General features: G+C 50.5%; 1 protein-coding gene across 1 annotated transcript; it reads right to left on the bottom strand.

Annotated features, from left to right (window-relative positions):
• Positions 1-210: 210 nt before the first annotated feature.
• On the bottom strand, positions 211-25,662 carry KIAA1755 (KIAA1755 ortholog). Its single transcript, XM_074969952.1, has 14 exons — positions 25,355-25,662; positions 19,238-19,435; positions 17,109-18,507; positions 16,792-16,986; positions 15,437-15,560; positions 13,173-13,266; positions 12,483-12,569; positions 10,602-10,718; positions 9,446-9,544; positions 8,157-8,305; positions 6,640-6,778; positions 6,139-6,258; positions 5,182-5,373; positions 211-4,642 (listed from the first exon to the last, which is right to left on the bottom strand). The coding sequence occupies exons 1-14, from the start codon at positions 25,355-25,357 to the stop codon at positions 3,587-3,589; spliced, it is 3,972 nt and encodes a 1,323-aa protein (XP_074826053.1). The 5' UTR covers positions 25,358-25,662; the 3' UTR covers positions 211-3,586.
• Between the last annotated feature and the right edge of the window lie 371 nt (positions 25,663-26,033).

The following is a 26,033-nucleotide window of genomic DNA, read 5'->3' on the forward strand; positions in this document are numbered from 1 at the left end:
GTCCCAACCAGTAATAAAAAGGTTTGGTGCTTCAAAGCAGTCAATGTCCCAAACCTGAGGTAAACTATGAATGAAATTGATTAGGAGGAAAATTTTACATAGAAAAATGCAAATGAAAATAGGGAGTTGTTTAAGCAGAGTTTATTAGGAGTCCCAAAAGCCAGGATTCTACCTCAAGGAAGAAAATATTTGGCTAAAAACCCTCCTGGTCCAATGGGGTAGTGAACGCAGCAATTAGAAATAAAAAAGCCACATATAACGGGTGCGGGGGAGGGGGGGGAATGGATAGCTCATGATATAAATTAGAAGTTGTGAAGTATAGAAAATTGATAAAGGAAGCTAAAGATATTACAGAAAAATCCACATCTGGGAGGGCTAAGGACAATACTAAGGAGTTTATTAAAGTGTATTAGGAACAAAAGAAATCCTTGCAATGATATAGGCCAATTACTAGAAGGAAATGGTAAAACAATTAATAGTGCAGAAAAGGTAGAAATAAATGTTCAATAAATATTTCTGTTCTGTATTTGGAAAGAAGCAGGGTGATATTTTTGTATCACATGATGAATGGATATTCCAGTCTATTAGTAATCAAGGACTATGTTACACAACATGTACTAGGGATAAACATTTTTATATCAGCAGGCTGGATAACTTGCACACAAGAGTCTGAAAAGAGGTGGCTGAGAATATCTCTGTCTCACTGATGTTCATTTTTAATAAAACATGGGATATCGGGGAAATTCCAGAAGACTGGAAGAGTGCTAATTTTGTGACAACATTCAAAAAGGGCAAGCAGGATGACTGGCCAGCTAGCTTGACATCAATCCTGGGCAAAATAATAGAAAATCTGATATAGGATTCAATTAATAAAGAATTAAAGGAATATAATTAATGCCAGGCAGCAAGTGTTACAGAAAATAAGTCTTGTCCAACAAACCTGATTTCATTCTTTGATGAGGTTATAAGTTTGGTTGCTAAAGATAACTGCATGGATGTAATATACTTGGACTTTTGTAAGGAATTTGATTTAGTACTGCATGACATTCGGATTAAAAATTAGTGCTATACAATATCAATAAAGCACCCATTAAATAGACTATGAATTGGCAAACTGACAGATCTCAAGTAGTTGTCAATGGGGAATCACCATCAAATGGGGGTGTTTCTAGTGGGGTTCCGCAGGGATCAGTGCTGGTCCCAATGCTATTTGACATTTTCATCAGTCACCTGGAAGTAAATATAAAATCACTGCTGACAAAATTTGCGGATGACACAAAGATTCGCTGAGTGGTAAAAAATGATGAGGACAGGGCTGTCAGACAGAGCAGTCCGGGTTACTTGGTATTCTGGGTCCATTTTAATAGAATGGGTTTTAATACAGTCAAATGCACAGTTATACATCTCGGGACAGGAGTGAAGAGCATCCCTACAGCCTGGGGGACTGTCCTGGAAAGCAGGGACTCTGAAAAGGATCTAGTGGTCACAGTGCACCAGCAGCTCACCAGGAGCTCCCAGAGTGATGCTGTGGCAGACAGGGCTCATGTGGTCCTTGGAGGTCTAAACAGGGGAGTGGTGAGATGCGGCCGGGAGGTGATTTACCTCTGTAAATGGCACTGGTGAGAGCGATGCTGGATCCCGTGTCCCGGTCTGAGGTCCACATTTTGGACAAGGTGCACAAAAGAGGCACGAGGGCTGGACAAAATGGCTGGCAGTGAGCCAGTGACCGAGCTCAATCTGCTTTGCTTATTGGAACGAAGGCTGAGAGGTGACTTTGTCCAGTGTAAATCCTGCGTCCGACAGGGCTTTGAGAGGAGAAAAGCAGACTCAGAGCCTGGGGCTGGATGCTTCTGTCTGGAAGATGCTTTGGCCAAACATAAGTGAGTTGTTTCAATACACGGGCAACGGAGTGAAAGTTGAGGACCTGTGATCTAGGTCAGACCAGATGATCTCACAATCCCTTCTGGGCTTGAACTCCCTAAGTTTATGCAGGAGATCAGACTAGTAACCAGAATGGTCCCTCCTCGCCTTGCAATCCAGGAAGGACAGTGACCCGACCCCACAGGCCTGGAAGCAGGTCCTCTCATTCTATTGCCAGCTGGCTGTGGGGGACAGGATGGAACCAAACACAACGCACCCTTCTGAACTGACGAGGGGATGGGGAAAAGGAGGAGGAGGAGGCAGTGCAGTCTGAGAGACGAGCCTGGATTTGAATGTTTTGTTAAAAAGAAAAACACTCGAGACTTCACCACAACCCTTCCCAGGCAGACACCCAGGGACGGATTTTTAAACCACTCAGACGCAAGATTACTGGGGAACAGTGTGTGCAAACTGCGAACAACGGCCGCTTGCATGCACAGTCTCTGTAACAGGGCGTGCAAGTTATGGACATCCCTGTCTGCATTTTGTACACACACCGGTGGGTCCCGCGTGCTTGAAAGTCTGTCCAGGAGCCAACTGAAATTTCCACCCTTGGATTAAGGAGAATAAATGGCTGTCTGCTGGGGATGGATTATGGGAACAGCCTCAGAGGAGTAGAATCTGACATTTCTTTTTTGGCCCACTTAGAGTATACTGAGCACAGGTGCTAAGAGAAGATGAATCAGGACTGGATTTTGGTGCTCACCTTGAATTTATTCCTCTGGCTCCTCCTGCAGGAGTAGTAGCACCCGAGAAGGATTTCTGTTCGCAGTTGGAACAGACTCTGGGCACTGTCTGACTGTAGGCTGGAATGTAGTTTCCTCTGCACTGCTCTACACTGAGAGCTCTGCATTTGGGGTTTACTATTGTTAATAAAATTAGCCTTGTTTTAACAGGGACAAAATATTGCAAAACAAGCTGCAGTAGCCCCATAGATGAGGAGGGAAAGGAGACAGTAATACATGTAGGCAGGAGGGAAATTCCACTGGAAGGCAGGGGAGTTGGGAGGAGGAAGGAGGGATTTGGTGATAGCTCTGTTGTGGTAACAATTTACACTCCGAGGCCTGGCAGCTCTGGACAGGGGAAGATTCAGCAGTGAGGAACATCCTATAGTGAGATGCATGATCAGTGCAGGTTTCAGAGTAACAGCCGTGTCAGTCTGTATTCACAAAAAGAAAAGGAGGACTTGTGTCACCTTAGAGACTAACCAATTTATTTGAGCATAAGCTTTCGTGAGCTACAGCTCACTTCATCGGATGCTTATGCTCAAATAAATTGGTTAGTCTCCAAGGTTCCACAAAGTACTCCTTTTCTTTTTACCAGGAGAACGTTACTGTTAACTCAACCAGTACCCTTCACTTACCCAGCTGGATGCCTTTCATAGGAGGACCACAAAGCACTTCAAGATTATTAACTGAGCCTCACAACTCTCCGTGAGGTAGGTAAGTATTGTTATCCCCATTTTGCAGATGGGTAGAACTTAGGCACAGAGGAGTGAAGTAACCTGCCTAAGGCCAAGAAATGAGTCAATGGCAGGGTAAGGAGTAGAGCCCAGTAGGTCTGATGCCCAGTCGTGTGCTCTGACCACTAGACAGCACATCCACTCCATGGCCAAAGTTGCCAGGACTGGAAAGACAAAGCCAACCTAGTTTCGAAAGAGCTGGTTTTACTCGGCATTTGCTTTTGCATGGCTATTTGTGTGGTGGTTTTCCAGATATATGATTCCCAGGGGCTTTCCCAGAGGCCCGGACAGTCTAGGACTCACGAGTTCCATGGGCAAAAGGAGATTGGTTGTTGAAGGGTCTTGCGCCGAGTTCTGTGCCTCTGTATCTTCAGACGAAAAGCTGCCATGCCTGGATACCTGGAAATATTGGGCTGCTTCTGGCACCTTACCCCAGTGCTGCTGAGCACCTGTGCTGGGGGCTGAGCAAGGTGCATCACCCAGGGACTCGCTCGTGCTGTCCTGAGGAAACTGGCCACTGTCTGGGCAGCAGGCTTGTGATGGAAGAGTCAGAGGTGGCTTCTGAGGGGGTGCCACTTGGAGGCTTCCTAAGGCCTCCGTGCTGGGATTCGGAGCCGGTGCTTCTCTCTGTTCAAGATCAGCTCCACATGCAGCACTCAGGGGAGACTCTTCAGCTGCTATTGAGCCTTGATAAGTACCTCTGCCCTCCTGCACATCCTTGCAGTCCAAGGATTCCTGCTGAGAACACCTGGGGTCCCTGGGATCTATGTCTAGGTCAGAGTCTGTGGGCAGATGTGGTTTTAATTCTGTCTCACTCCTTGCTTTGCATCCTGATTCTTGAACTTGTGTCTTGCTTTCTGCTGATGCTTGGGCAGGGTTGGAAGCTGCTTTGCAAACATGAGGAACTTTACCTTGGACTCTGGGGCCTGATTTAGTAGCAGCTGAGCTGAAAGAATCTTCCTCCCCACTACAGTCTGGCTCAACACTTTGGGCCTCCTTGAATTTTTCCAGTATCTCCTCAAGGATCTGCCTGGTTTCTTGACACTTCTGCCATGCCTTGTTCCATACCTCTAGTCCTCTGCAGCTGTGCATGGTGTAGGCTTGTACCTTCATCTCCTGGAACCTCTCTGCTGAAAACTCCACAGATAGCTTCTGTAATGATTTCTCTAGGCATTGTAGGGCCTCCCGACTTGCTGGCTGTCCCTCTCCAAGCTTCACACAAGTCACGTGAATTTTGCAGTCAAGGTTAAGCAATGTTATCTAGAAAACAGAGCAATAGTTTTTTGTTTTTTTTTGTCGCTTATCTAGTACCTGCTGTCTCTCCTCCCCCAGGATCCCACTTGCTGCTGGTGCAAGAACCTTCTCTTATACCTTCAGCCAACTGCAGCATCCTTCCCATGCTCTCCATCTAGTGAACTTTTCTCTCTCTCTCCAAACCTCATTTCCCACTTGCTTATTTATTCCTCTGTAACGTCTCTCATCCCCTGTTCTGCGGCAGCCCCTCCACACCGACTTCCTTCTGGAGTCCTACAGCAACTCCATCAGAATCACGAGCCTTGAGTTTCTTCACTAGTTTGTCTCTACCAGTGTCAGGAGAGCACATCCTCTAGGGAGAGCCGAGGCTGGGGGGCGCTCCGTTTCCTTGCTATGCAATCAGCACTGGGGGCCTCAAACTATTTCACTGCTCATACATTTCACACTCTGCCCTACAGATTCCCATCTCCTGGCTGAGAGCAATGTTGTCTAGTTCCAGTTTGCTGCAGTGTAACAATATGGAGCAGTTAGCTTAGCACAGTCACCTTGTCACAGAACCTGCAGAGATTGAGCAGAGTTTCCAGCTCAGCCTGCTGCCTCTCCAAGTTCGTGTAGAAACTCCTCAGTTTGGCCTGCACGGTACCTCTGGCTGCCTCGAAGGCTTGTGCCTCTGGGAACATGGAGCCTTGGAACTCAGCAGCTTCCTTACATAGCACAAGTCCTTTGTTGTAGTGAGCCTAAGGGAGGATACAAGGAAAACTATATATTCCTAAACAGGCTCGGCTGTCTTTATCCTGGGGGCCTTGTTTGCTGAGGGCCAGGAGCTCTGCGGCTGGAAGATTTCAGCAACAAAGTCAGAGGAATGTTCTCCATTTGGGCACAAACATGTCTGGGTGTGCAAGGAAGCAGAAGAGAATCATTCTGTCTTGGGAGGAAATAAGAGTGGAGGGTCTCATCTACACCCCCCATGCTTTGACATCATTTAATTCAGTGCATTGCACGGGGCTTCTTGTTTGGGTTGATTAAACAGAAGCCTCAGTCTCCACAGAACCCTCTCCTGGACTTCCCCACAGCACTGGACCCCCCCTTGGAACAGAATGACTACCCTCCAGAGCTGGAGGCTGGGAGAGGGATGAGGAGGCAGGAGTGTTAGGGGTCGGAGCCCATACGTGATCCAGAAGTATAAGGATTGTCTCACATTTGGGACTAGGGCTGTGTAACACTGGGAACCTCCTTGCAAAAATTTGACCTGACAATTAAATGTTGATCATACTAGCCCTTTAGATGGGCCCATTATTGCTCAAACAGTCAAAAATGGCATTTTCTGCAGATCTGTAACAATATTGGGCCATTTGTAACAAAATTGCAATGAAATGTGAGAAGCTCTAATTCTGGTTCATTCTGAGTATCTGGCAAAGAGCCCTAGCAAGGACCATGTTCCAGACACAGACAACATAGCTATAGCCAGGACACAGGTTACAGAAAAGCATCCTCAAACGTACTGTAGCCTGAATAAAGAATTCCTTAAACTGCTGGTAGGATCTCTCTGGGCTGTCCGGGCTCCATTCCTCAGTGCTCAGCTCATGGAGCCGAGAAACTCCTTCATCAATCCAGCAAGTGAGCTATGAGAAGAAATATATAGGATTTCCATGAGATCTCAGTTATTTAACAGCTGCCACTTCCCTGGGAATTTCCCCTCCTTCCCTTGGGTCATCCAGATTTCACAGAATTCGTGAACATATTTTTCCCAGTAACCTAGTGATTAAAATCAGGGCTTCAAGAAAATCTTGTTGTTCTCCATGTTCCCTTGGTATCAGTGGCCCACGCTATAAGCAGAGAAGTTTATTTGCTTCACTCAACTCAGAGCTGAAGCAAAGAAATCTTTTGCTCTGTCACTTAGTGACTGGGTCCTGGATTCAATGAATGAGATTCAGCAAATGTTGCCATGGTATCCAAGGTGCAAGCTGTCCTTTCCGGCAGCATGTCTTGGGGAAAGCACTCACCTTGCTGAATTCTGCCTCAAACTCCTGGATCTTTCGGAGAAACTCCAGGCGCTCCAGGCAGCTGTTGGATTTCATCACCAAAGTGTGAACTTCTTCTTCCACTTGGTTGTAGAGGCCCATGGCTGAGTCCATGCTGTTCCTTAAGAACAAAAAGGGTGATAAGTATATCTGGCCCGTCTCTGTTCACCTACAACATATCAGCCGCTGGTGTGCAGAAGACCATCCACCCCTCCTAGAATTAGAGCTGTTCCCTTCTGATTCCTGGTAAAGAAACCAACAGAGGGAGTCCTCTGAGCATCACAATCCCTTTAACAGGCACAGGGGAACCCTAGCCTTCGTCCGTGTGCTCCCTGGAGCTGGGTTCTAGTTATGACCCTGATGCACACTGTTGGGAGCTGAGAAAGACCATGTGCAAAGATTGCTCTGCTTATTAGCACAGTGGCACTGAAGGATGGCGTGTGCGGAGTGGAAGAGCCGCAGTCCTGTTCCTCTGCACTGTAGCCCAGCTTGGGAGCCAGAGCGGAGGTCGCAGAGGGGCTGTAACTTGTAGGTGATGCTTTGCCACAAGCTGAGCCATGCTGCAAATGTTTCCAATCCCATTAACACACGAGGGGACTCATTGGATTTGTACCTGTCCAGAAAACCTCATTGTATTGCTCTGTGTGGGAGCAGTTTGTGCCCACAGACTGGCCGGCCCTGGGGCAAGGTACATGTTACTCTCCAGGTGTTTGGAGCCTGAATAGCTTCAGGTGTAATGTCAGGTGATTGCACATGTCCAGCCATCTCCCAGTTACACTGAGCAGGTTGGAGTTGGATGCTGGATACCAGAGGGAGGGATGGCGCTTGCCAACTCCGCTCTCTATCACCTTGGAAATATCCTCCACCCCACCTGACTCTGTCACAGCCTGTGCGCGAAAGCGAGGCAGAGGAGCTCAGGCAAAGGAGTGGGGGAAGAGTGGTGTGAACTGAGGGAGAAGGAAACCGGCAGATTTTGTGGCGGGCGGCTGGCTGGAATCAATGTGATATTATTGGGAAGCAGTGCCATCTAGCAGCCACACTAGAAAATAAAATGAAGTAACATTGGATGACATCTGTTTATAGTTGCATCGAATTGAGCTCTGCAGGGGACACGAGCTCCTCTTCTTCCTAGTGACACGTGCACACGTTCTCCAGCAAAGCCCAGGGGGAAAAACCTCACCCTGCTCAAGCGAATGGTCCATGGCCTCCTTCCAGGCCTGGGCTGAAAGGGGCGGTGGAACCACTCCTGGGAGCTTGGGCCTGAAGGCTTGGTGGGAGCTGGCAGAGCTAGGCCTGGGGAAGCGGGTGGTGGGGGGAACACCTTGAAGGGCTGGCGAGAGGCCTGTGCTGGAGGGTAATAGGCTGCATTGTCCCCAGAGGAGCAGGGGATCTGCAAGTGCAGCCAATGCCAAAGGCACAAGCATCCTGAAGCCAGTAGGGTGAGAGCTCGGTGCTCAGTGTCCCTCTTCTGGGGCAGGGATGGCTCCAGTCCTCCATACCTGACGTCCGGTGAGAAGCTAAGCCGGGATGCCTCCTTCCTCAGCCTGGCCAGCGTGGCCCCACCCTCTCTCTGCAAGCTGACCAGCTGCACGTTGCTGAGCACTGCCTTCATCAGCTCTCTGTACCTCTCCGTGCACTCGGCTGCCTCCTGCCCAAGGATCAGAGACACATATGCTTGTCACTGGGATTGCCCTGCCCTTTGCCCCATCACCCTCTGAATCAACAGCACCAAGTCGGCGGTCAGGGGCGAAGGTAAGAGAGGGGACACAGCCTGACGTCAGAAAAGGCCAAGGGCACTTGATTTTACCCTGGGACAAAATGGAGTTAAATGCCACGTGCCATGGGAAACACACATTGTCCTGCAAATAGAGCCCTGGAGGAGCTATCTGAGTCACCGACGGCCTAGGTCAGTTGTGGAAGCGCCTACACTGGAGGGTTTCGAAAGGAGGCTGGAGCCGTCTGTCTTGGAGGGTTTAGACACAAGTCCTGCATCATGGCAGGGGGTTAGACTAGAGGATCCTTGAGGTTCCTTCTAACCCTACGGTTCTGTGGTCCCCCGGCCAGGGGATCCCAACGTGCGTTCTGGGCATGAGACAGTAACAAACTCAACGCAGAGATCACCTCATCCACCACTGACTGCAGCCACCTTTGGGGTGCAACATGGCAGCTGTCTGTGTCCACTGGGACCTGCACAGGGGCTTCAGGCAGGCACTTCGGAATGATATGGACTGGAATTTGACAGGGCACTAGAGTTCACGCTCCTCCTCTTGCAGACCTTCCCAGGGAATCTGCAGTGACCACAAGTAATCAGGGTGTTGGTGTTAAGTCTTAGCCAATAAACAGCATCTTCAGCAGAACAGTGCATCGCACCTTGCCAGGTCTCCAGCTCCAGTACAGATTCACTGTGACTGCTGCATGCCATTCCTTGCAGGCCTCCTGTCCGAGCAGCGACACAGCCTGGCCTGGCGCAGCTGGTGGGCTGTGCCAGCAGAACAGCACAAGGCTGGCACAAAAATTGTTTTGCAATATAATAATTGCTTCTGTGCTCTTCAATACTGATTATGTAGCAAGCAAAGGCTGGGGGAGAGATTCACTGCTGCTTTTGATCAAATGCACCTAGAGAGTTCCTCTGGCTCTCCCGGTGGGCAGGAATTGCCCAGGGCTGGATTGCCATTGGGCAGCAGGAGACGATGGGCAGCACAGTGCACATACTGATGTTTGTGGGGATAACTGCGCCCAGAGCTGGTTGCAGGCTGTCCTGTTTGGAACTCGGCACCATGGCTGTTACCTGCATATCCTCTGGGAAGTCGCCCTTCTCCAGTTCCTGGATGGAGCTCTGCAGTAGCTTGGAGGCTTGCTTGAGATCAGCCACAAAGGGATGTAGCTTCTACGGGGAAGGAAACACAAGTGGGTTGGCCTGTCCTGGGCCAGGAGGGCTGGCGGATGGATGGCAAAACAGGCTTAGGGTAGAGAGGGGGAAAAGGTTTAGATTGGATGGATGTATAAACAGCCGGACAGTAGTTTAATGGCTGATAGGGAAACAATCAGGTGGAAATATGGATGAATAGCAATGCAGCCAATAAGCAGGGTGGGAAGGTTAATTGCAGAGAGACATTGTAGATAATAAATTTCTAAGCAGAACTGAGGTAGCTATTGATATTTAGCTAAAGTTCTGGGCCTTCTTGTTAATTTCTTGAACTTATGTGTAATACACGTGAAAACCACTGCTTGCTTCAGGGCATCCCATGGGAATTCTCTTTCACACACACACACACACACACTCACTCACTCTCTCTCTCTCTCTCTCTCTCACACACACACACACACACACACACACACACTCACTCACTCTCTCTCTCTCTCTCACACACACACACACACACTCTCTCTCTCTCTCTCACACACACACACACTCACTCACTCACTCTCTCTCTCTCTCTCTCACACACACACACACACTCACTCACTCACTCTCTCTCTCTCTCTCACACACACACACACACACTCTCTCTCTCTCTCACACACACTCACTCACTCACTCACACTCTCTCTCTCTCTCTCACACACACACACTCACTCACTCTCTCTCTCTCTCTCTCTCACACACACACTCACTCACTCACTCACTCACTCACACACACACACACACACACACACACACACACACACAATTTTTGTGATACATTGAAACATGGATGTACTTATTGCGCTGCAACCAGTTGGCGTAACCTGCAACCAAATTCACTCTCCCCGCAGTCGGGTGTTATTGCCGTACCCGTAGCCTGTGCATTCTCGTACATTGTCTTCCTGCATTACCAAGGTACCAGGGATTTGCCAGTGATCTTCACTTTCAGTTTTATGCCCCAAGAGAAGCAAGTCCCTTGCTGAGGGACAAGGGCTGCAGCAAACACAAGGAGAAAGCTAAAGGCCATGATAATAGACACCTGGAAGAATTGAACCCACTCGCCGTGGCTGTAAGGGAAAGTACCATCCAAGTCTGGTGTCAGCTGGGTGCTGTCGACATATCGGCCCAGAGCTCTGAGGGAAGTCAGCACCTCCACCTGCAGGAGGGAGGGACACCGCTTGTAAATACTATGGTGAGCTCTTACAGGGGCATGTAAGCAGTGATGAGCTGCCAGAAGCTCAAGAACTGGTTCCTTCACTCACTCCGGGTCTTGGGCGGCACTTCGGCGGCACGTCCTTCAGTCCCACCGGGTCTTCGGCAGCACTGAAGGACCTGCCGCCGAAATGCCGCCGAAGACCCAGAGTGACTGAAGGACATGCTGCCGAAGTGCCGCCGAAGGCTCGGAGTGCTGCCGGGTCAGTAAAAATTCACATGGGAGCCTCTCCAGCCGAGAGCTCAGGCGGAATGGACAGGATGGTCCCGTGGGCCACATCCTGTCCGTCCCGCCTGAGCTTCCCCAGCCCTTTAACAATCGGTTCTAAACCGGCTTCAAAATTTAACAACCGGTTTGCGCGAAGCGGCTCCAGCCCACCACTGCCTGTGAGAGTGGTGGGTAAGAGTCTGGTTTGGCAAGGCTTCCCCAAGGGGATCCTGAAGCCTTTGGGCATGAAAATCCCTCTCTCCTTCTCCAAATGATCCCTGCTGCCTGAATCTGCAAAATGGGGCTGGAAGAGTCAGAAGGAGAGGCTGCTGGCTGAGATTCCCAGCTGTCTGCTCCTGCCTGGCTAGGCTGTAAATCCTGAATCCCACATGCAATGGGCTGGCTCAGTGAGCGCAGCTGTGTCTCCCTCTAGCGAGCAGAACTGCCTGCTAGTTACTGGCAGCAAATGAGTCAGTTCCTCTGTTGGCTCAAGAGGTAGAGGGGCTTGTTTCATCCTGGTTTCATCCCCATGCAAGACCCTGGGGTCTGTGTGCAGCTGTGGTTTCTTATACTCGGTCTTTATTCAGGCAAACGCTCGCTGAGTACAGACCTCAGGGTGTTGCCCACTGGGGACTCGACCCAAAGCCCATTGAAGTGGCTTCAACAGGCTTTGCATGGGGCCTGGTGAGAAAAGCTGCTGGCCCTGGCATTTTAGCAGTTCTGGTTCCTTCCCGAGACCCTGACCCCAGCGCTGGCTCAGAAAAGTCACTATCTCTAACTGGAGTTCCCTGGGGCTCTGTGGTTTTCGAATGCACAGCAGAATGCTGGCATTTTAATAAATCTGCCAGGACAGCCAAGCTGGGTAATCGAACTCATTAATATTTCACATTATATTAATTAAACAGAGCAGCATTAAAAGAATAATAAACCCTTTCAAGTTCTGAGTTATTATGCTAATGCCCGTGTCCAGCGTGTGGAAGTAATTGGGAAAGTACTCGGCTTCCCCTGGGTGGCTGCAGTCCATTACTGCCGTCAGACAATGCGAGGGCGGCAAGAATTACCTGCCTGGGAGACAGACAATAGGATAAAGGTCCCATAGACAGAGAGAAGGGCACCTCTCCCTGCTCCTCATCCGAGACAGGGTCCAGGTATTTCATAACGAGAGGGAGGACTGTGCACCTGGGCAGGCTTTACTGACGATGGCATGGGAATAGTGGAACCTGAGCTCTAGCAACACGACCAGGGCAGACACACAGACAGAGAGAATCCATCTAGCCACTGCTCTTGCCGGCACAGATGGAGCCCTGGTGAGCTAGGCCAAGGTGGAGATGAGGTGGGGAAGCACTTCGGTCCAGCTCCATCCCCCTGACTGCAGAGACGAGGGAAGAAAGGAAGGGACCATCCGTCAATACAGACTCTGTTCTCCTTGCAGGAGAAGGTGCAAATAGTATAGAGACGAGGCTAGGGAGCAGCTGCTGAAAACGCTGCTCCAGCCCTCACCTGCATTCCAGGTAACTTCTCCAGGTGTGCAGCCACCTCCTTCTCTGCCAACAGCAACACAGCATGGACGGAGGCAGGTGAAGATCTCTGCAGGGGAGGGCAGAGTAAATGTCACTCCTGGCAATACGCAGGACATCCTCTGCTTACTCTGCACGTGACGAGAATTGTCGTGGCAACTCTGAGACCAGACAACCAGGAAAGTGCTGGCGTGTAGCAGCACAGCATCGACCTCGCAGACGGCTGGGGGCCAGATGCATTGACGGTCCCCGGGAGATCGGTAACTGGGACTGTGGAGGAGGAGCCTGGGCAGGTGTCCCAGGGAGAGCAGGGGCTACGCAGTGTTTCCTAGATAAATATATTCCACTCCAACAGAGGGTAACTGAGACCTGCCTGAATAAATGATCTTGGGGATGCTTAGGGCAAAGAGTGTGGATGAGATCAAAATCTTGGCCTCAGGGCATTGTAGACAAAGGGACTGTCAAAGGATCAGCTCTAGGCCAGCAGGGACCTGCTCACAGGTCCCCACCCAACGCAATACACTCCAGAGGAAATTCGAGAGGTGCTTTCGGGACAACACTGCCGAACTTTACTGATTAGCTGGACAGAAGATCTCGCCCACCCAAGCCGAGTGTGCTTACCTGGGCCCCCTTATCCCACTAAGCTCACCACTGAACAGAGACCAGCATGTACCTGGACTGATCTGAATGCCGTGTGCAGGGTCAGGGAGGGAGGCTGTCTCCTGGCATCCACCACAATGGTCAGCCCTCTGTCTCTTGTTTCCCTCCTAGAGAACGAAATAAACCACAGTGAGCTCTGATTGGAGGAAGAAAACGGCATTAATTAAGAGTGGCAGACCCTCAGCAGCTGATTTGGGGTTTCCCCATCCCCGCTGGAGAGGAAATGCCCCCCTTTCCTGAAGGCACCGTCCTGGGGTCTGGGTGCCTGCACTGCAGCGGGGAGCCAATCTTCCAGCTCGGGCAGACAGACTCGTGCTAGCAGAGCTCGCGCTAGGGCGCCCACAATAGCAATGCGGGCAGTGGAGGCATCAGCTTGGGCGCCCAGCCCGACTCACCCCTCGCCATCAGAGCCTGAGCTTCAGCCCACACCGGAACCTCTGTATTTCTGGTTTTAGCGCGCTCACTCGAGCCCGCCCGCTTGAGTCTGTCTGCCAGGCTGGGAGCTCGCTGGTCACTTCCGGCCTCAGTGTAGACGTGCGCCCGCTGATGTCTGGTGAGGGAAACTCTAAGGGCCTCCTTTCCCCTGAGAGCTGCTGTCCCACTCCCTTCTCCCCCACACTTCAAGTTGGCACCTCTGTCCTCGCCCTCCCAGCCATGCAGTAAGTCAGCGCCCGCGTGAGAGCCCAGACTGAGGCCAAGAGGGAACGTGAATTCTTCAAAGCTGTAGCACTACTTCAAACCAACCAACAGGAGGTGCTGTAGCCCATCTCCCCACCCTTCTCCATTCCAGACCAAAGCTGAGGGAGATACCTGCTGGATTTAATGGTACTGAACCCTTGAATACATGGCTTGGATTACCCCAGGCCTTCTCCTGCGTGGAGACAGTGAACAGTTCATCACTTCACACCTACCCCTCCCGGGGTTATTTTACCATCAGTAGCGTAGGTGGCTTTGGGAGTGGCGGGGGTGTGCATGTTTCTCTCGCAAACAGGGAAGGGCTGGAGCAATCTGAAGACCCCAGAAGCAGAGCCTGATTTACCAGTTAAGTCAAGGTTTCAGTGGACGGTAGAACTCTAATTTTCTCTTCTGTGAGGAGTAGGTGGCCTTGCCTATGGCTGGCCCTGGTTTCTAGCCTTGAGTACTTCACTCTCATGCACAATGGCTAATGACATTGACAAAGAGGCACGTGGTGTGTACATTATCCTCTGAATTAGTTACATATTTCAGTGACTCTTCCTGGGATTGTGTCTCAGGCTGAAACCCTGGGACATGAACATAAACTGTTCCCTTTCCTCCAGAAGATCTTCTGGGCATTTGGCCCTGGCCAGCCTTCTCCCCCATGGCAAAAGCCCCACCTCTGCTCTCTCTCTCTCTGCCTGCTCCCCTCAGAAATGCCTGCACACCCCCAACATCACACACGCTATTTATCTTCACATCCCACAAAGCCATGGGATTTTGAAGGATGGGTGGAAAGAACGTCTGAACTACCACTGCAATGTCCAACGTGCTCCAGTAGGGGGCAGTGGTACACATTTCAGCACATGGCGGGTGGAATCCATGCAGCTACACACAGAGGGTTAAAAGCCCCCAAACCACCACAGCGAGCTGTTCCAGAACTAATGCCTTTCACAATAATTGACTGGGCCCCCGGAGAGTTGCCAGCAGCGTAGAGCCACCTGACTCCCTTTTGCCAGTCAGCAGGATGGGGACACAAAGCAGGGAAAGGACAGAGTATGGATGTCCAGCTCCCAGGCAGAACCCGCCCCCTAAACTCCATATTCCCCAAATTCCATTAACCCGTGTTTACCCTCGACTATGCTGCTGCCTGAAAGGAATTGGAATGGGGCATGCAAGCCTCCGTACATGGCAGGAAGGGGTTAATGGGCTGCTGGAGGCCTAGTCAGCCAAACTGAGATACCTGGAACAGAAGTCTGGCTTCCAGGGTAAAAGGCAGAGTCCTGCTCAGCTGCGGGGAGCAGGCAGAGAGAGAGCAGAGGCTGGAGAAGGCTGGTCAGGGCCCCGGGCCTAGCAGATCTTCCTGAGGAAAAGGCAGAATTTAAATTCACGTTGTTCCCTCCTGGTTTTGGAATTGGCGTGCCCTGCAAGGGGTAGAACTGTAAGGGACCTGCTGCAACCCAGAAGGTGTTGGAGGCTGGGCAGAGCAGTGGAAGGCTGGCTGGGACACTGAGGCTGAGTGGCCGCTGCGCCGGGCGGTGCTCTGCTAGGGTTATGCTATAACATGGGTGTTGTGGGAAGGGTGCTGTGTTCTCCCCTTACCTGGGGATGGAGCAGAGGTAAAGGAGGAGCTGGGCTACCTCTCTGGTGGAGCACCAGGTGGCTTCCCATGCTCTGCTGCTCATGGTCACCTGGATCAGGGCCCTGCCAAGCTTATCTGTGCTCCCTGCAGCCAGGAAAAATCAAACGTTGCATTACCAGTTCACAGTACTGCCCAAGCCCCTGTGTTCAGGAGACCCCCAAAGACATCAGATTGTTCAAAAACAAAGGTTGGGCTCTTTTATTTGCCTTCTCTTTTTGAGCCTTTAAGAGTCACATTTTCAGCTGTTTTCTCTCTGCAACCATGAAGGCTAGAGACATGCTTTTTCTTAAAAACAAAACAAAACAAAGCAGCATTTCAACCTATTCCATGATTCCAGGAATTGAGGCTTCAAGGAAAACACCAAGTATCGGGAGACTTGGCAATGTTATGTTTGCTGTGGAGTGGGAGACCACAGAGAATCCAAATGTCATCTACTGCGTGCTCCCTTGAACTGCTCTGTCCCACGGCCGCATGGTTTCCCTGAAAGCCCTTAGGGACTGCTGCTTGCATGGTACAGCATCTCCAGTATGTCTCCTGGGGGACTTCATGGAACAGCTGCGGCAAATACTATTGGCCTAAACTCCCGCATGACCTAAGAGAGGTTTTTTGCAGGAGTGGGTGGGTGAAATTCTGTGGCCTGCGTTGTGCAGGAGGTCAGACTAGATGATCATAATGGTCCCTTCTGACCTAAATATCTATGAATCTATGAATCAATGACCTCACTTTCACCTTGATGACTGCTAACGCCTCAGGTTCCCACCTGGTCTGAGTAGCTGGGGTGGAGGCTCTTGTCAGAGGGTCTGGAGGAATGAGTGCAGTGTTGGGAGCTCTAATTCTGGGTCTGGGGGGCTTTCATCTGTGTCTCAGAGTTCTCATCTGTGAAATGGGGGGAGAATGTTTCCCTGCCTACCTGGGGGGCTGTGCCGTGCCTTCAGGAGATAAGAACTGGTTGGGAAAAGTCTGGGTTTTCCCTACAGCATTTTTTGTTTCTGTCAGAAATGTTCAAGTTTTCATTGTAAATCTCCTGCCCTCCCCCTCCCCCCCTGCAAATATTCAGTTAAAAATTAGTTCTCAGCCACTTCAAAAAAATTTCAGCTGACCCGGCAAATAATTTTAGTTCTATTGAAATGACCAGCTGAAATTTGTGCCATTTTGGTGCTTTCCATTTTGCAACAAAACCCCTAAAAAATGTAGGCCGTGGGACATTCCCTGCAGAAATTTTCACTTTGACCACAAAAAGCTTTCATTGAAAAAAACATTTTGAATGAAGAAAAGTGAGTAGGTCTAATCATGATCCTATCACTGCATTCAGTACCTGGCAAACAAGCTACGCCCGAGTGCAAGAGCTCAACGCAGAGATCCTGCCATTGGGGTGGCCGTTGAGGGCTGGACTCTGCAGACAGTGGCTCCTGGGCAGGAGAGCTCACGGTGGCAGCACAAAGACCATTCTTACAGTTGGTGTCTTGGAGAGAGTTGATGTCGAAGAGAGACGCATCCATCTGATCGGTACCTGGCCAGGAAAACAGATCAAAGATGTGGCAGACTTTTTAGTGGAAAGGAGGCAAAGCTTGCACAACTTACTACCACGATTGCTTTATACCCAGTATTGTACAACCCTGTATTGGCTATTACCTTTCCCAGCCGGCTTAGCTCTGTTCATCCTGGGAGAGTAAATAGCCGACATCCTTTTCCGAGGCCCTTCATGTTGGCTGGTACCAGACAAACTGTCCCCTGGGGATGCTGGTTGTCGTTGGCCTTTGAAGAAGGAGAATTTATGGCTGGCAGGGGGAGACTGTGACCGAGGGAGGTTTCTCATTGCACCAGCAGGAGACTTGAGAAGCTTTAAGTATCCCTGCTTTGTCACCTCCTCGGCTTTCGTTTCCTGAGTCGCTACCTTCTGAAGACAGCCAGAGAGGAGTCTGGGAGCAGCTCCTGGGCCTGGCCTCTGTCTGGGGTGAGCTGGACTCTCTGGAGCTGTGCTTGCTGAAGGGAACTCCGGTTTGGGCACATCAGACTCCTCCAATATGGCTGCCATCAGCCCAGAGCCAAAGCTCACAGGGTTCTGAAGGGCGGCCACGTAGGACTCACGGTATCGACACCTCGGCCCGTGGAATTTTGGGTCTCTGTTCAGTTTTCTCCTCAGACACGGTGTGCAGGGACCCTCCTCTGAGCTCTGCCCTTTCCCACAGGTCCATTTTTCTGCTTCTGACTCTCTGTTCACCCTTGGAAGCCGTGATTTACGCTCTGATGGCACCTTTATTGCTCTAGAAGGTCTAGGTTGCTCAGCAGATGGTTCTGACCTGGCCAGAAGATCCAGCTTCATTTCTTCAGAAAACTCCAGCAGGTCGACGTAGTCACCGTCCAGGTCCTGGCTGATGATATCGCACAGGCTTGGCACAACGAACACACTGGGCTTCTTCCACAATCCTGCTTGATCCACCTTGATGAGTCCTGGATATTTGCCCTGGCTGGCCCTCCAGGGAACATCTTTGCCATCTTGGACGTTACCCATGCTGTTACCATGTGGCACCTGAGCATCAGTCATGCAAAAAGACATTGTGCAGCTCTGTGATGCTGGCTCCACCAACCCTTCAGAGCTGCTCAGGTCCAGTGCATGTGCTGGAAGGGACACTCCAACCTGGGTGGGACTTGGTGCTGCTTTGGGTTTGCTGACGAATTCTGGCGTGGCTATCTTACTCCAAGGCACAGGGGCAATTCCCTTTTCTGTGGCTACCAGGCAGGTGTGCAGAGGTGCTCTCTCCAGGTCTCGGTTGATTTCCTCCAGCCACTCCTTGGTGAATAGCAGCGTGTAGGAGGATTCAGGAACTGTTCTTTCTTCCACAGTGCGCAAGTCCTGAGAGAGGCACTTTACAGTGATGCAGGCAGATTGCTCTCCGTAGGGCTCTGCTTGGAGGTAGAAGTCTCCTGGGCGTAGTAAGAGGGGGTTGAGTGGTGCAAGGTGAATGACCACTTTCTCGTGAAGACACAAGGGCCAGCCTTCATGGAGAAAGATGCAGTTAAAGTAAGGCGCCTAAGAGAAGAAAAAACCACTAAATTAATGAAATGGTATCTGACCAGTTTAATGTGGCCTAGTGGATGGAGTGCCGGACAGGGAATCAGGAGACGGCTCTCCCACAGGCCTGCTGGGTGATCTTGGGCAAGCCACTCCCCTCCCCTGGCCTCAGTTTCCCTATCTATAAAGTGGGGATAATGAGCCTGTTCTCCTTTGTAAAGTGCTTTGATACTGATGAAGAGCTGTGTAAGAGCTCAGGATTATTATGATTATATGGCCTTTGTTCCACTGTCTGCGAGAACCTTGCAACCCGTACTGGACGATTTGTCCCAGTCCCGGTGTGCGGCCGGGCCGGGCCGTTATTCCCATTTGGGGTGGGGATAATGATGTACAGACTGACTCTGCAGTGCCACAAGATGCCTCACAATGATTAATAAACCCAGCAACCTGGGGGGCTTGGGGAAGTGTCATCATCCCATTTTATAGATGAGAAAATGAGACCCCGATAAGGTGATTTGCTGCAGGCCCCAAAGAGAGAATCCAGGCGTCCTGTCCTGTTCCTTGCTTCACTGCCAGACTGCCCTGCCCCTAGGTGGGATCGCACAGCTTTTAGCCTCTACACGGAAAGCTTGCTTCAGTGGGGGCAGCCTGCCTGCACCCACGCACCCACGGCAGGCCTGGGGCTGAGAGCCGGGCTCTGGGGAGGCTTGTGGGAGGGGGAGGCTGGAGTTGTTATCCATGGACTCACACAGGCCGCCTGCCGCACGTGCTCAAAGAGGCGCTTGGCAGGAATCAGGAAATCAAGGAGGCAGCATAACCCGTCGCCCTGGTAGTTGCTGTCGAGCAGGCGGAAGAGCTGGCTGAGGACAGTTGGGGCTGTGACTTCAAATGGCGGGTAGAGGGCTAGCAGGGCGTTCTGCACCGCGGCATCCAGAGACCGGGGATCCTGCCAGGGAAATGCATCATCCATTAGACAGATCAACACTAGCAATGGGCCAGTTTCCACCCCCGTTGGGGACCTGTCCCACCTCCCCCAGTTTAATATAGCCCGTCCATCACTCGCTTTCCCAGCCTCCTCACAGAGCCTCCAGACCGGCCCTCCAGCTTGGTGGGAGTGTGGAAGTGTCTGTAAAGGAAGAACACTGATTTAAATACACCAGCGTGGCTGGCAGAGCCATGTGCAACAGACGCATTTCCTTGGGAGTAACTGTGCTTTTCTGGGACGCGGTGTACATTAGTTACGAGACTGCTGAAGTGAGGAACGGTCTAAAGGTCTGAGCCAATTGGGGAGATGCCACTCACGTCACAAGGACTGTCTTTTGAACAGACCTGTTAAGGGGCTTTTGATTTAAAGGGTCACCAGTATGCCTAGGTTTACACTAGTTTGATTTGTGGTGGGCCTGAGTTTCCAAGTGCAGGCTCCAAATTCTGAACTCCTCAGATTCAGGAGTATTCACACCTGGTGATTTGGCTCAGCCCATTATAGGGAGATTAGATCCGGTCCCAGCTTCCCCCTAGTTCAGAGCTGTTCACAGCTAAGCTCTTTCCCAGACACTGGCAGGTGTCTTAGAAATACAATTGCGGGGAGGGCTGACAATGCATGAGGCCAGGCACCTTGATTGCTCTGGTTCAGCCTCATCCCTACATTTCACTGATTCCCAACCAATCATTGGAGAATCTGTTAGGAAATATCCTACATATTCTACAGCCCCATTCCTTGCAAAACAAAACCCGCCAGACAAAAACAAGAGCCACCATTTGTGTAAGGCCCACTCAATGATATTTCCAATTCGCTGACCTGACTCTGCAGAAGCAGTTAATTAAACAAACCCTGTTTCCCAGGCTGTGCTAATCTGACTGTCATAACTGATGCACAAAGGGAAGCAATCAGGATGAGTTCATGTTAAATTTCAGCTGTAACGGGGTGGGGGGAAATAAAAATTGTTGTCAAATAGAAAAACCACATAACTAGTAGGGACAGACATTGGCTTTTCAAGCCTTTAGGATGGGCTTTCAAGCCATTCATGGAGAGTAAATACTAATGCAGCTATAATAGCCTGAGATCGCACTCCCAGCGCTACTATCTGTGAAGGAAGTGGACAGGTGGACAAATAAAGACTTGCCTGGATTTGCATGTACAGAGGCCCATAGACACACACACATGGAGGTTTCTGAGCATGCAAACCAATGTTTCTGCAAAATCTGAGCTGGTGGGAGAATTAACCCCAATGTACTTTTTAACTAGGATGTGTTGAGTTTTTATAGATCTGTAAAATCTCCTGATCTGTCTCTGTTCAATCCCTAGATAACAGAGAGAGCACGTTTATCTCCTGCTGTCAAGCTTGACCTGCTACAGATCTGAGCTTCTTGACCTGGTAGGAAGGTCAGTCTCCAAATTTAACTCTACTTGATATGGAGGAATTCCAAAGCTCTGAGCACAGTCTCAAGCCGAGAGGAGCTTTAGTTAGCAACCTCCCATTGATCCAGCCAAGAGCTGTATCAGCAATGGCTTTCTGGTACTTGAACAAGCCCAGCCACTTGCCCCGCGGGGTCTGTAGCTGTCACACGGGGACTGAGGGGGCGAGACTGTCACACACATGTCGACATGGGAACACTGGGGGAAGTTAAGTGGAATCATTCCAAGGTGTGAATTTAGAGTGCACTAGTTAAAGCACATTAAACCCCTGTGTGGACATGCTACTTTAGAAGTAAAGTTGCCTTTGTCCAGCTTAGCTTAATTAGCTTTAGTGGGTTTTAGCTAATGCACTTTAACGGCACACCTTTTAGCTAATTCTGAGGAGCTTTCCTGAGTGTCCCCAGGTAGACACACCCTGCCATTAAATTCTCACTTCTCAGTGAGGCGGATTTCAGCCAGGTTGCAGAGCTCTCTGTTTACCATTTCAAAGTGAAGGTGGTGTCAGACTTGCCAGCCTTAGGCCTGGTCTACATGTAAAAATTAGTTCAACATAGTTGTGGTGCTCAGGGGTGTGAAAAATTCACACCCTCTAAGCACCGTGGTTAAGCCAACTTCGCCCTGGTGTACACGTGGCTTGGTCGATGGACAAATTATTCTGTCAGCCTGGTTACCGCAACGTGGGGAGGTGGATTCCCTACAGCAGTGGAAAAACCCCTTCCGACAATGCAGGAAGCTAATGTACTCAGTGCTTTTTTTGCCTCTGTCTTCACGAACAAGGTCAGCTCCCAGACTACTGCACTGGGCAGCACAGCATGGGGAGGAGGTGACCGGCCCTCTGTGGAGAAAGAAGTGGTTCGGGACTATTTAGAAAAGCTGGACGAGCACAAGTCCATGGGGCCGGACGCGCTGCATCCGAGAGTGCTAAAGGAGTTGGAGGATGTGATTGCAGAGCCATTGGCCATTATCTTTGAAAACTCATGGCGATTGGGGGAAGTCCCGGACGACTGGAAAAAGGCTAATGTAGTGCCCATCTTTAAAAAAGGGAAGAAGGAGGATCCTAGGAACTACAGGCCAGTCAGCCTCACCTCAGTCCCTGGAAAAATCATGGAGCAGGTCCTCAAGGAATCAATTCTGAAGCACTTAGAGGAGAGGAAAGTGATCAGGAACAGTCAGCATGGATTCACCAAGGGCAAGTCATGCCTGACTAATCTAATTGCCTTCTATGACGAGATAACTGGTTCTGTGGATGAGGGGAAAGCAGTGGACGTGCTGTTCCTTGACTTTAGCAAAGCTTTTGACATGGTCTCCCACAGTATTCTTGCCAGCAAGTTAAAGAAGTATGGGCTGGATGAATGGACTATAAGGTGGAGAGAAAGCTGGCTAGATTGTCGGGCTCAACGGGTAGTGATCAATGGCTCCATGTCTAGTTGGCAGCCGGTATCAAGCGGAGTGCCCCAAGGGTCGGTCCTGGGGCCGGTTTTGTTCAATATCTTCATAAATGATCTGGAGGATGGTGTGGATTGCACCCTCAGCAAGTTTGCAGATGACACTAAACTGGGAGGAGAAGTAGATACGCTGGAGGGTAGGGATAGGATACAGAGGGACCTAGACAAATTGGAGGATTGGGCCAAAAGAAATCTGATGAGGTTCAACTAGGACAAGTGCAGAGTCCTGCACTTAGGACGGAAGAATCCAATGCACAGCTACAGACTAGGGACCGAATGGCTAGGCAGCAGTTCTGCAGAAAAGGACCTAGGGGTTACAGTGGACGAGAAGCTGGATATGAGTCAACAGTGTGCAATTGTTGCCAAGAAGGCCAATGGCATTTTGGGATGTATAAGTAGGGGCATTGCCAGCAGATCGAGGGACATGATTGTTCCCCTCTATTTGACACTGGTGAGGCCTCATCTGGAGTACTGTGTCCAGTTTTGGGCCCCACGCTACAAGAAGGATATGGAAAAATTGGAAAGAGTCCAGCGGAGGGTAACAAAAATGATTAGGGGACTGGAACACATGAGTTATGAGGAGAGGCCGAGGGAACTGGGGATGTTTAGTCTACGGAAGAGAAGAATGAGGGGGGATTTGATAGCTGCTTTCAACTACCTGAAAGGGGGCTCCAAAGAGGATGGCTCTAGATTGTTCTCAGCGGTAGCAGATGACAGAACAAGGAGTAATGGTCTCAAGTTGCAGTGGGGGAGATTTAGGTTGGATATTAGGAAAAACTTTTTCACTAGGAGGGTGGTGAAACACTGGAATGCGTTACCTAGAGAGGTGGTGGAATCTCCTTCCTTTGAGGTTTTCAAGGTCAGGCTTGACAAAGCCCTGGCTGGGATGATTTAATTGGGGATCGGTCCTGCTTTGAGCAGGGGGTTGGACTAGATGACCTCCTGAGGTCCCTTTCAACCCTGATATTCTATGGTTCTATGATTCTATGAAGCGTCTCCTACACTAAGGCCGCACAGCATGGTGCAGGGCTGCAAAGCAAGCTTGTGTCAATCTGCTTTTGCCCTGACCTGCAGGGACCTCCTCTAGAGAGGATGTGGGAGGCAGGGAGCTATGTCCATGTGAGCCCATGCAGTGCTGGCCTCCTGAGATCTGGCGTCCCCTGCAAACAGACACTTGCACAATACTGGGTTTTCTCCCCCAGTCAGATTGGCGCAAGGGGCCTGGTTGGGTGGCTTTGGGGCATGGGGATCCTACTCTTTTGTAGACTGTCTTGCAAGTCAGCTTCATCTCTCCGTTCTGTCCTGCTGTCTGGGTACCATGGAACTTCAAACCCCCTGTCTGCTGGTTCTCATGCCCTTCCTTGGTCTGTTGACTGGGACAGTGAATGGAGCAGCCAGTGCTGTTACTCCCAAATCTCAAAGGAGAGCTTGGTAATTTAGCCACCTTCCACCAGCTGGTGAGGTACTGAATTCACTGGGTGTCCAGTTGCTGTAATAAAACAGAGATGAAGAAGTCCAAATCCCCCCCACCCCCCCGATGAACCAGTTCAAATTAATGCTGTAATTTGTAAAGCAGCAGGGCCCTCTTAAACCAGGGTTAAAGAAAATTGTCAACTGAATTTGGGGCCCCCATGTAGAGACAGAGAGAGAGAGAGAGAGAAAGAGAAGAGGAGAGTGGGATTTTACAAATCCTAGTGACCCGACTTTATTCTTGGTGTAATTCCACCAAGGTCAATTCCACCAGGGATGATTTGGCCCAAGATGACAAAACGACTTAATGAAATGTTACCAGAAAACCTCCCATCAGTAAATGAGACTGATCTGGCTGTGAATAGAGAGCAGCAGCCGCATGCAGATGCGAGGCAAAAAGGGACACTAACTAGGGAGTGATTAGGAACCAAAGGGAACTGACCAGTCGACTTTCTTCGACCAATTTAAGTGAAGTGCAAAAAGAAAACAAAAGTCACTAAGAGCATAAAGAGACTGAGATTTTATAAGTTATTTCCATTTCAATAACCTAAAGTGTAGTTAAAATGGAGACAAGGATGTTTCCCCAAAATCCCCATCTGTTTTTATAAAGCTGTCTGTCTGGATCTCGGGGAAGGGTTAGATCTTCACAATAAATACAGTTTTGGCACAGTAAGGTTGTTCATTTAACTCTCAAGTCACCAGGCATACCACTCCCTCTCCCTTACGCAGAGCTCTGAGAGCACGAACCGGCAGCCAATAACAATTCCACTCCCGCTGCTGCAGCTCTTACATCAGGGGAGTTTAGCTTGAGCAAGGACTGCGGGATCCAAACTTTAAAGATGAGTCAAAGCATCAGGGAAGGTAAGAGACAAGGTCTGTACAGCACATCCCAGCCGCTCAAGGCGGCACGGCGTCCACTAACAGTAATGCAGCTCTTGAGAGCCCTAGCATAGGGACCGACGGCGTAAGGAATATCATCCCTGCATAGCAAAGGGAGAAGGAGCGAAGTTATTAACACACAGTTTCTGGCTCTAATTCCCTGCAGCCATAACAAGGGAGTGCGGGGAGGTTTTAACCACAATGTTTTGCAGTCCCACACACTTCCATCCAAACAGCTGCTAGTGATCTTTGTACCCTTCTTTCTACTTGGTGCCAAACGTCTGCTCAATCTGCTGGAGACACCGTCTCTGCGTGAGAAGGGAATTCTCCCAGGCACAAATGGTTTTAGAAGCGAGCTCTGTCGTCAGTCTGTCTCCCCATTCCCACTCGGCAAGGAGCAGCGTTACACCTGAGCGTTAGCGTTTCGGGGCTGACAGCCGCGCCCAGTGTGGCGCAAAGCATACAGAAAGACAGGGCCTTGGAAAGGATGCCACCCACCGTGCACTGAGAGCGTTAAAGCAGCAGGCTACTGCTAGGACTTTGCTGCAGGGCCAGGTGTGCAGTCTGTGTTGGCAGCAGGGGACAGAGGAGAGACGCAGACAGGGAAAGCTAGTGGGAAAAGTCATTAAAAAGGTACAAAAGCAGAAGGCATTACCATGGTTTGCTAGGAAGTGGCAGGGAGGCTGGCGGGAGCAAGGAGGTAACTGTCACTTCTCCCTGGATGCTAGAAGTTTTCCTAGTGCATCTAGTTGCCCTGCCACTCTCTCCAGTCCATGCAAGCGGCTCTTTTTTCTTCTGGCGGATCCTCAATGAAATCCAGGTGCCCTAGAAAAGTTGCAGGGAAGCCAGACGAGGGGCAGAGGGGGCTCTGCCTGAGTCAGGCCAGCCTCTGCCTCCGTACCTCCATCCCGTTCCCGACCACAGTAAGGCAGAGAGGATCCCTTCCACCCAGCCACCCACCTCTCGTCTCTTGTATAAAAGAGCAAGCCCTGCTTGTGAAGGGGAGGGGGAGGGAGTGGAAAGGGGGAAGGAGGGAGGGGGCTGTCTGGGAAAGACGTCTTAAACTCAGTCTAGCTCACGCCTTGCTGCTTCATCTGCAAAACATTCACAGAGCGAGCCAGGCCCCAGGAACAGCAGCTCCCATTGTGCACAGAGGCAGGCTTTCTTCATGCCCACACAGCACAAGAACTGGGGTGCGAGCAAAACAGGCAGGGGAAGCATCTTAAAACCAAGCGGCCAAATCCATCCTTGGTGTGTGCCCATGGAACTCAGTGCGGTCCCACCGGGGTGAATCTGGCCCGTGGTGCCTGCCAAGATGAACACAAGACGCCCAC

The sequence above is a fragment of the Natator depressus genome, chromosome 13 (assembly GCF_965152275.1).
Source record: "Natator depressus isolate rNatDep1 chromosome 13, rNatDep2.hap1, whole genome shotgun sequence".
Lineage (NCBI taxonomy): Eukaryota > Metazoa > Chordata > Testudines > Cheloniidae > Natator > Natator depressus.

What these genes read in the sequence shown, in the direction of transcription:
- KIAA1755 (XM_074969952.1), bottom strand. An exon ending in AGCTAAGCCGGCTGGGAAAG is followed by an intron (nt 16,987 to 17,108) that starts GTAATAGCCAAT and finishes TTTCCTGGCCAG; the next exon opens with GTACCGATCAGATGGATGCG. An exon ending in AGCTTCTCACCGGACGTCAG is followed by an intron (nt 6,779 to 8,156) that starts GTATGGAGGACT and finishes TTTGTTCTTAAG; the next exon opens with GAACAGCATGGACTCAGCCA.